Source organism: Sardina pilchardus, chromosome 1, assembly GCF_963854185.1.
Source record: "Sardina pilchardus chromosome 1, fSarPil1.1, whole genome shotgun sequence".
Lineage (NCBI taxonomy): Eukaryota > Metazoa > Chordata > Actinopteri > Clupeiformes > Clupeidae > Sardina > Sardina pilchardus.
In genome coordinates, this window is record NC_084994.1 from 4,784,975 (window position 1) to 4,796,615 (window position 11,641).

At 40.5% G+C, this 11,641-nt stretch overlaps 1 protein-coding gene across 1 annotated transcript; it reads left to right on the top strand.

Annotated features, from left to right (window-relative positions):
• Positions 1-3,904: 3,904 nt before the first annotated feature.
• On the top strand, positions 3,905-8,617 carry LOC134077203 (NLR family CARD domain-containing protein 3-like; the record flags this gene model as incomplete). Its single annotated transcript, XM_062532709.1, has 4 exons — positions 3,905-4,041; positions 6,134-6,216; positions 6,368-8,213; positions 8,446-8,617. Coding segments are annotated over exons 1-4 (2,238 nt in total), but the record flags the coding sequence as incomplete, so codon positions are not given.
• Positions 8,618-11,641: the final 3,024 nt, after the last annotated feature.

An 11,641-nucleotide genomic window follows, 5' to 3' on the forward strand; every position in this document is an offset into this window, starting at 1 on the left:
TAACTATAAAACATGCTTATTTTTCTGACTTAAAATATGTAAACAAAATGACTTTAACATGTCTAAATAAAAATTGTGAAAAGATGCGATGAACTTGTTGTCATTTTCTTTGTTTTATTGTTTCCTATGCCGTAACAAAATTGAGTATGCAATTCATTTCCCCCCTTCAAATATTCTCGTATTTCTGTAGTTTATCATGGCATGCATTGGCCACCAAGGTCATCTCTCCATTCAGTGCAACACTACCAGATGAGTGTATTGCAGTAGTATAATAGCTAAGGTACTGTACAGTACCTAATATTTTGAGGTGCTACTTATGCAGATGTTTGAAGAAAGAGGTTGAGTAAGAAAATTAGGATATGTGTAGGCTTAAATAACATATAGCCTAGATTTTGACGCAGCACAGACTAAAACCGCATGTTCCTTTCTCTGTTTTTACCTCATATAGGCCTAATCAAAGATGGCCTACACAGAGGCTGTAAAGATCATGGCAAATATTCTGGCAACATCTCGTTTCTCATTGTAGCGTATTTTTGTCAAATTATCACATTATTATGTTCATTGAATGAATGCTATTTTGCACACTAAAATTGTAATAATCAAAAGTAAATACAATAAAAAATGGTAACGTAAGACAATTATATTCTTAGTTGTAATTCCGCTGCATATCTTGCTGGTGACTCCACTGAGGCATACGTGTTAAGCAGTGATGAGAATAATGGCGTTATTAGCTGCTAGCTAATTAGCTGGTTTCATTCTCATTGAGCTCAATGCAATTCAAACCAGCTAATTAGCTAACAGCTAATAACTGACATAAAGCATGCCAAACTCTTAGTATGTTAAGGATATAGTGTTGACATGGGGTAATTTGAATTCCAAAGGCCAAGGGGACTTCATCAGGGTGCATAGTGTCCTGGATCCATGAAATAACTGGCCTTTAAAAATAAAAATAAAAATCCTCTATGGGAATTTAACATGGGCGTTCCAATACTTATGACCCCCTGTATTTTAAGGAAAACATTTATTTATTTACAATACATTATTCATTCACAAAGAACATTAATGTCCTTAAAGGTTGAATAGTTCCTCATTGTTTCATTGAAGGCATTAAGATACATTTCCAAAAGATGATTTTATATTTAACTTTAAGCATGTGTTCTAATACTTTTGGAGGGCACTGTACATGAATGGGGAGGAAAGAGTTAAACATTCATGACAACATGAGTTGCTTTGCGGTTGATCATATCAACACACTTAACCTCCTCATACAGAACGAGCCCAACCAGTTCTCTACAGGGAGCGTCTGAGACTCAAGGAAATGCCAAGAGAATAAAACTAAACACTGTAAGTTCCATTGTTTACTAAATATGAGTTGTTTGCAGTGATTGTTACATTTCTCTTGAGGTTTGAAGGTGTTTGTACATAACATGAACTTTAATGTCACTAATGCTGATTATTCAATGAAGCCCTAACCAGTAGGCAATGGCAGCCAATGGAAATGAAATTGTATGGAATTGTGTGGGCATTGAGATTGTCATTCTGCTCTTCCCTTAGACTGCTATGTATATTTTAAGACTGCCCTATACACAGTTACTGGCTATAGCCTACAAAAACTGAACAGTCATATGTTGTTGAAACTATGCCACAGTAAATCAAAGCTAAAGGGCAAAACATATTATAGTATACAGACACGCAAGCATGCGCGCGCACACACACACACACACACACACACACAGAGGATATAAAAGGAATGCATGTTCATGACGAAAAGTTTCTCTGTGAGTGAACCTGTCCAGCCAGTTCACCAGAGGGAGCACCTGACTGGAAATATAAGAAAAAAACATTTATATTAAAGAAGCTCAAAACTTTATATGTATTATTATCATAAGTATGTTTTGTGTACAATACAGCTGAACATGGCGGATCAGTTTAGTATTATTATTGTACATTTGCTGTACAGATCTCAATGAGACTCGTCTTGCCAAGTAAAAGATCCCGCCCCCATTCATTTCAATGGGAATGCTAGGCTAGTGAAAATTGCCAAAATTAAACGATTTTTTCAGGCTGCAACATGGCGTTTCAATGGGCTTGTTTCCGGTGCCGTTTTACTTAGCCAATTAAGTGGCAGGTTACTGATTGACGTAAGGTACAGAAGGAGAGCTCGTGCACACACTACTGTAAGCTCGTGCATGAGCTGAGAGTGGAACAGTCACCAATCAGCATGAGGAAAACAGCACCGGACATGATGTATTTCTGGAAAATGGCGACGAGTACATGTAACTCGTGAAATCTTTCCATTAGTGTGTAAGACATGATGCGTGGTGTGGGTTTCATCCGTTTAGGAGAGTGAAAACCCACTGAGCAAGCAACGTCTATGGACGTCCAAAAAACAGTGGTCTGTCCAGGCTGTGATCTGGACGTCTATTTTACAGTCAAAATGAGTTGATGAATGACACTGGGACAATAGTCCAGCCTGACCCGGTTCAGGAAGTCTATAGACAACCAGCATTAGTTGCAAATAATCGTTCTGCGAGGTCATAATCTGGACGTCTATTTGACAGCCAGAATCAGTTAATAAATGACATTGGGACAATAGTCCAGCCTGACCCCATTCGGGACGTCTATAGACCGCCAAATTAGTTGCAAATAGACGTTCTGCCATTCTGGCTACTCTGAGGACGTCTTGTGGATGTCTAATTAAGTCTTTCAGACGTCTTCAAGTGACGCCTATATCACACCCAGAACAACACATCTATTCAACGTCCAAGAAATACGTTTTAAAAACGTTCATTCTGGCTAGTCTGAAGACGTCTTCTGGAGTTCGGCGACCACGTCTTCTGGACATATTTTGGACCAGTTTTTGCTCAGTGGGAAGGTACTCAAATGCCCACAAGCAAAAGCAGACGTTTAACATGCACACGTGGATATGTATTCACAAAAGCTTTTCTGATGAGACATACAAGTCTGTATTGGGACTCAGGATTCCATTGTGTCTGTCAGGAGCTTGGTGAAGGTCAAGCTCAGCAGGATTCTCCATCAAAAAAGGAGGTTTAATGTGTAAAATACTGTATATAATATAAAGGTCAGTAGGATTCTCCATCTAATGAGGAGGTTTAATGTGTAAAATATAAATTATAATATACAGTTCAGAAGGATTCTCCATCTAATGAGGAGGAACAGAAGGATGGTTCAGTTTCTCCAGTGGAAAGGCAGTTCACCTAAAATACCTGAAAATATTGTCTGACCCTTTCATACATTAAACTAGTGGTACAATATACAGTAATAATGTTTTTGGACAAAGCATCACTGTATCACTTTCCTTCTGCAAAACTCAGAATCACATGCTCAGACTGTTTTTAATTACTCCATATTGTACATAACAATCATTTTCTTCATCATTCTCTACTTGTCTATCTACTTAGATACATTCTCTACTTGTCTATCTACTTAGATACTACAGTTAGATTAGACAGATTAGAGTGCCACAACATTACACATGTCTCATGGCGCTTTACAGAGTGTTAAACATTCAGAGAGAGCCCAAGAGTAATGAGGGTGAGGAAAAACTCCCTGGAATTGGAGATACACATGGGAAGAAACCTCTAGCAGATCCATGACACAAGGTCAATCTGCCTGGGATCAGTTACAGGGCAGTAATGGTCTGTAAACATGAGAAGTGAATCGGGTAGTTAGGTGTAGAGAATAGAACGAGCCACCTGAGATATATGTTACAGTACAATTATAAAAAGTCTGATTCTGCTTCTTCTTCTTCTCAACAACAGGTGTTGCTGTTTATTTTTGTTGTTGTTTATTTTATTATTGTGGTCATTTGTGTTTGTGTTGTGATTATATAAGGAGTGATATGAACATCAGAGTCTAGAGAGACTCTCCAGCTGCTGACAGGATGAGTGACAGCAGTGATCAGGAGAGAGAGGAGGTTGCAGGCCTCAGACCAGAGGATGCACTATTCCGGTGGATGACCTTGAAGAAGGACAAGAAAATGGATCCTAGCAGCAAATTAACACACTCTGATAATGATGAGTAAGTCAGTACACACACACTCACTCACACACACACACACACACACACACACACACACACACACACACACACACACACACACACCTAGTGGTGTAGTGGGGATTTTTTTTTAAGTGGAGGTACGCTATTTGTGACGCCCCCCCCCCCCCCCCCAAAAAAAAAAGCCATACTGCCTACTCAGTTTGACATGCAGAAATACACAAGTGTCATAAATAGATTGTATGTTTAATGTCATTCATATTCACATAGAGCATAAATCATAGGCTAGCCTACACATGTGAGCAGATGACGTTGTGTCAGTTGAAATGAATGATCAGTGAACTATTTGCTTAACTCCAAAATGATGAGGCGTCATATTCAAACTCACGCACCATCAACCGTTTTGCGGCTCATTCGAAGGCCTGAATGTAAGGATTTTGAAGTTGCAAGAATCCACGTCGTTCTATTAACAAATTAAACGTCTATTTATTAAATAAATAGACTTCCAATCGGTTGAAGCGGAGCTTTGCTACCAACGTTGAGTGGTTTCAGTTTGTCTCGCGCGGACGCATGCATGGACTGAACGTTCATAGGCCTACCACCACTTATTTGTACAGTAGGCTAGGCCTAGCCTGATATGTTTTATGACACCAACTTGGGAAGTCCTCCTGATTGCAGAAAACGTTTGTTTTCTTTTTCTGTCGGTCCGCGGTTCCTTGATCAATTGCGCAGCAAATTATCATAGCACTGCGGGCATAACTTCACTCCACAACTCCGAAGACCAGCAGTGTCCCAGCTTGCGGATAGGTGCCGGTCCACAGCCGATAGATTGAACTAAATATTCAAATCACCAGTTGAACTGACGTTACATTTTATGCTTTACTACTCCAAAATGATGAGGAGTTTGTGCTTATTAGGCTATTCAAAATCATATGCTACTGAGTATAACTTACATTGGAACTTCGATTATGAACATGAATGTTTGAGTGTGTGCCCCCCCCCCCCCCCCCACCCCAATTTGAGAGTATTGGAGAAGTCTCATATAGCCTATTCAGCTTGTTTTCACAATTGCCAATAAGCTTTGCTTTGACATTTAAATTGTAGGCTATTTTATTTATTTATTTATTTTTTATGCCCACGCCCACTACACGCCCACTACACCCCTGCACACACCTACCTACCAGCATGTTTTTTTTCTGAACGCATAAATCTTTGCATGGTGTCTATGCTCAGGAGAGCAGGTTAGATATGTCATTGATGTTGTGTTGTGATGTAGTGTTGTTGCGATATTAGTTTAAGTCTGAACAAATATAATCACTCCAGAGAGGAATGAGTTGATACAGATTCTTGTGTCTCCTTATGTAACCAGACAACAGACACACAGACCTCCATCTCCAGTGCCCAGCTGTGTGTCCATGAAGAGTTATCGGTCCATTGGTGTTACTCCCAACTTCAGCAGTGAACCAGTTCCATCAGGTCTAGAGTGAGTAGGCTAGTCAACAGTCTGTAGATTTTATAATAGAAGGGAATGTGCAGACATCCCTATTGGTCTAGTCATTCGCCACTAACTTGCTCATGATGGTATGAACTGATATGTACTGTAAGCTGTTGACCAGTATTGCAGCACTGATTCACATTGAGAGCTGAATTTTGTATTTTGATGCCCCTTGTCTAATGACTGATTGTAAGCGCTAATGCACTTGTGTGCAAGTTTCAAGTGTTGTTTCAGGGCAAAAATTGCTTTGGCCCATATTTTAAATATTTCGGCGGAGTTAGAGCCTTCTGCATGCAAAATGAGTCATTTTGACCATTGGTGCCACTGTTTAGGCCTTTGCTTTACAGTTTTGAAAAATGTTTGATTTTGAGTCGACTACTGCGTCAAAGCAATAAAAAAACTGTAAAGTGTAGCGTATACATTAGTATAATTAAATGAATCAGTAGATTATCTGAGGAGCAGTTAGTGCAGTAGTCCAAGTGTTGTTTGTCTGATGCAGGTTAAGGGCTGATATGACCCAGGATCTAGGACCCAGGAGACACCTGCACACTGGACATGCACCAGTAGTGGAGCAATTACTGCATTAGTCCAAGTGTTGTTTGTCTGATGTGCCTGCAGGTTAAGGGGTGATATGACCCAGGCTCTAGGACCCAGCAGACACCTGCACACTGGACATACACCAGGCAGAAAGAGGGAACTAGGTGAGTATACATTTTGGATTTGATCAGGTTTTATTTCCTAGTGCTTGTGGATGTAGGCCTATTTGTAGTGAGTTCATGAGAATGTGAATCATTTTTATTATTGACTTTAATGATGACTTTTAAACTGACTTGTTTTGTCATTTGTAAACAGATGAGGACCTGAGGAGAGTTATAAAGAATCACAAAGCCAGTCTGAAGAGGAGGTTTGAGAACATCTCTGAAGGCATCATCAAACCAGGAGCTGAGATACTCCTCAATAAGATCTACACAGAGCTCTACATAACAGAGGGAGAGAGTGAAGGGGTGAATAAGGAACATGAGGTTTGGCAGGTAGAGTCAGCGTCCAGATCTCAATCCACAGAAGACACACCAATCAACTGCAACGACATCTTCAAGCCTTTACCTGGACAGGAGAGGCACATCAGAATTGTGATGACCAAAGGTGTTGCTGGTATTGGAAAAACGGTCTCTGTTCAGAAGTTCATTCTTGATTGGACAGATGGGGTAGCCAATAGGGATGTAGACTTTATGTTTCCTCTTTCTTTCCGTGAGCTTAATTTAGTCAGAGGTGATCAGTATAGTCTTCACAGGCTCCTGCTTGACTTCCACCCTGAGCTGAAGGAGCTGAATGATAGTGAAGGATACAAAGACTGTCAGGTTGTATTCATCTTTGATGGTTTGGATGAGAGTCGGTTGACTCTGGACCTGGAGCAGAACAGTGAGTTGTCTGATGTGAAAGAAACATCATCAGTGGATGTTCTGATAACAAGCCTCATTCAGGGAACTCTGCTTCCCTCTGCACTCATCTGGATAACCTCAAGACCAGCTGCAGCCAGTCAGATTCCTGATCAGTTCATTGACCAGGTAACAGAAGTACGAGGATTCAATGACCCACAGAAGGAAGAATACTTCAGGAAGAGAATTAGAGATGAGAGTCAGGCCAACAGAATCATCTCACACATCAAGGCATCCAGAAGTCTCCACATCATGTGCCACATTCCAGTCTTTTGTTGGATTGCAGCTACTGTACTTCAGCAGATGCTGGAAAAGAAAAACATCAAAGACATTCCCAAAACACTGACTGAGATGTTCATACACTTCTTGCTCATCCAAACCACAAGAAAGGACCAGAAGTATCAGAGTGGATCTGAAAAAGATACAAAGAAACTTTTGGAATCTCAGAGGATCATTTTACTGAAGCTAGCAGAACTGTCTTTCAAGAATCTAGAGAATGGCAACCTCATGTTTTATGAGGAAGACCTGAGGGAGTGTGGTATTGATGTCAGTGAAGCCTCAGTGTACTCTGGCATGTGCACTGAGATCTTCAAGACAGAAAATGTGGAATCTCAAAATAAGAAGGTCTACTGCTTTGTCCACCTGAGTGTCCAGGAGTTTCTGGCAGCTGTGTTTGTGTTTCACTCGTATTTGGCTAAGAACTTTGAGGCATTGAAATGCTTCATCAGTGAAAAGGAAAGAGTTGAACTCAATCCATCATTTTTATCCTCTCTTCAATCAGCACTAGGATTAAAAGAAAACTTACATGTTTTACTTAAGAGTGCAGTTGATAAGGCTTTGGAGAGCCAGAATGGACACCTGGATCTCTTCCTTCGTTTCCTTATGGGCATTTCTGTGGAGAGAAATCATAAACTTCTGCAAGGTCTACTGAGCAACACACACAACAGTTCTCATAGTATTAAGGAAACATGTCAGTACATGAAGAAGCTCAACAGAGAAGGTCTCTCTCCTGAACGATGCATCAATCTTTTCCACTGCTTATTTGAAATGAATGATGATTCCATGCACAAAGAAATTCAGACATTCTTGTCATCACCAAAGAACATCAAACAGAAGTTGTCTCCTGCCCACTGTTCAGCACTGGCCCACATGATTCTGATGTCTGAGGATGTGCTGGATGAGATTGAGCTGAATAAATACAACACATCAGATGAGGGACGCAGGAGACTGCTCCCAGCTGTGAGGTGCTGCAGAAAGGCACGGTGAGTTTATGATGGAGAGACTGTGCTAATTATAGTGACTAAATACAGTATAATGTTGAAGTCACTAGTCTCCTACCAGCTGGGGTGAACCCAGACTAACCTGTTCGCACATTTCAATTTGGAATTTTTCAGTCTGGAAAAGATGATTACTTACGAAAGATCAATTGATGGTGCTGATTGTATCCCATTTATACATGTATTACATGTTATATGTTTTCATGTTGTTATGCAGACTTGCTGAATGCACACTCTCAGAGAAGTCCTGTGGAATTGTGGCTGCTGTTCTACAGTCACCAAACTCCCTGATAGAGCTGGACCTGAGTCACAATGACCTGGGAGATTCTGGAGTCCATCTTCTCTCTAAGGGACTGTCTAGTCCCCACTGCAAACTGCAGACATTAAGGTTGGTGTTAGTCAGACATGTCTTTGTAAAGGATTATTATTATGACTAGTGTAGCACATTATGGTTTGGTTGGTGTTTTATGTGTGTCTTAAAGGAGCATTTCACCCATTTACATTAACCCTCATGTTGTCCTAAAATCTTACGACGTTCGTTGTCCTTGGGGTCAATTTGACCCCAGCTACAAAAAACTCTCAAAAATGATTAAAATTATTTTTTTTACCCAATTTTTTTTTGTGGTAGGTACTTAACAAGAGTGTACTAACCACTATCAAAAGCCCTACAAAACAATCCCACCCCCCCACACCCCTTTATGAACCCTGGAACCCTGACTGGCAATATGGCCAATCCAGTGTCAACAGCCCAAAGGCTGACTTTTTGGACTTTTTCAGACCTGCCAAAATAACTTATATGTAATATGTACTTGTATATGAAATAATGATAATAGCTACATGTTCTCATACTATTACAATAATAATATCCATAATTTGTCAAATATTCATTTTCATCATGTTTCATAAAAATGGGGTCAAATTGACCCCAATACCACCAACGTAACTATTTTTTTTACAGGACATTGGAAACATATTTTTGTGCAAATTTCATGTTTACTCTGTTGTACCCTTCAAATAAGGAAAAGTCATGAAACTTGAAGCAAAACAAAAAAAGTGAACCATATATTTTATGATGTTAAACACTGCTTGGGGTCAAATTGACCCCAAGGACAACATAAGGGTTAAGCTTTTTATTGTTAGAAACCCAGTCATACTTTCGAATGGTCGTGCATCATTCCCTCATTTTCCCCTGAGATGGGAGAAAAAAGCCGAAAATGTATTTTTGGGTCATGTGGATAAAATCCAACAACTCCCAGAATTCCCTGCCTTTCACTGCCTTACCAGCACCCACCAGAAGTAGACATTAGCCGTGTTCAAGTTCAACTCCAAATGACCTTTTGCAGCAACGAGAGCTGCCGGTGGCAGCAGGGGCGGGGATGCAAACGCTGCTATGAAGTTGTACACTCTCTACTTCCCGTAGTGTAGACTTGGCTAGACTTGACCATGTGACGAATCACGAGGCACGGAACCGCACGGACCCTTGTGGATATGAGGAGGCATCTAAACACCTGCACATACGTCAGGGATGTAAAAGCCAATTAGGGCAAAGACCTGACGTCATGAAGGCAGGGTCTAGGCTCCGCTGCTCTCCGCAGTACCTCCAGACCGGCTGCTCTTTTGCGGAGCAGCCGCCTGGCCACGCCTTGCTCCCGCGATAAGTTGAGGCCATGTGATACCGACTGCCGAGTCGAAAACACGCCCATCTAGACCATCGTGGACAGATTTTTAACCACGTGCATCTTGTGCTGCGCAGTTTTTGTGCTGCGCAGCCAACTTGAACGCGCCTAATACTACACAGAAGGACTCATTAATGTAACATTTTGGCATTAATAACAATTCTAAAATTAAAACGATCATTGTTTTATGTTGTACTCAATCTTGTGGCCATAATTCAATGTTGCTGGTCTTCAAAAGGAATTAGCGAAAAAATTGCGAAAAAAAACAAAACGTTAATTAACATATTTCCATGTCAAATGTCCCGAAAATTGACAGCATATGCTAGAATACCCGATCTTTAACAAGTATTAGTATCGCTAATACTATTTGTGCAATAACTTGTGAATCACATTAGGATAACTGACCTTGTGAGAGCTAGTTCATTCTAGCTTGAGCTAGCCCAGGCAAAGGCTAATCGACAGCCAATGATCCTAATCGACGTCCAGGCTTGCTGTAGGCCTTGATGGAGGCCTTGATGTTCTGTGCTGTATTACAGCTCGTACAGGTCATCTTGTGCATCAAATTCACATACCAGATCTTCAGAATTCCCATTTGCCATATCAGTTTCAATATCAGCATTCAATGAATTAGTATTTAATATTAAATCGTAGTTACTTATCAGCTTTCTCCGGGACCGGGAGCCTAGCTTCTAAAAAAGATGGCGGCTATATATTTTAGTTTCTGCAAGTGAAGTCCCACCTCTAGCGCCCCCTCTTGGAAAAATGAGGAAAGTGTTTGTAGTTTCATCTACTCAACAAAGATATAGGACTTCCTGCTTTCAATGATGTAAAATGACGATTTTTACATCATTGAAAGCAGGAAGTCCAACATTGAAAAATGTATTTCTCCCGTCTCAAGGCAAACTGAGGGAAGGTTGCACGGCCATTCAAAAACATGACTGGTTTTCTAAAGATACAAAGCTTAATGCTAATCGGTGAAGTGTCCCTTTAAGGCCTGTACACACCAAGTACATTTTTTCAGATGAAATAATCTCACGAAATGAAGCATAGTAGGATTGTGATTGATGATGTGCCATAAAGTGACACTTATATTTAAGCAATAAGCCCCGAGAGGCCGTGGGTTATACTGTATAATCGAACAGCTAAGGGGCGTTGTTAGGCACGACGTGAAGCGGACTACAGTATAACCCACGGACTCGAGTGGCTTATTGCTTTTCTAAAACGGTTACTACGTCGATCTAGCAAGATTTCATGAAATGAAGGCACAGCAACGACAATGTAATGATGTATTCATAGATAGTCCTTCTTCCGCCAAGAAATATATTCCCTCCATATGAATGGTTGCCATGCAACAACAAGACGCAGCCACTCTAACTTTTGTGCTAGTTTTGTGGTAGCACATTACTATAGAACGAAATGCGGTCAAGGTTTATCGTGATATTTACAACGGCATCAAACGCAATTCAGCCAATCACAATCAAGGACCGGAACTATCCGTTTAAGAATATTAAATTGCCTATATGTATACAATTCTGTCCTCTCATAACATTTACAACTTTTCAGGTTTGTGTGTGTGTGTGTGTGTGTGTGTGTGTGTGTGTGTGTGTGTGTGTGTGTTTGTGTGTATGTGATTTGGCATGGGAATGACCTGTGAAAGATCACTTGATGGTGTTGATTGATCAGGGCACCTTGTATCCCATTTATCCATCTCTGTAATATTTGATCCTTTCTCATGTT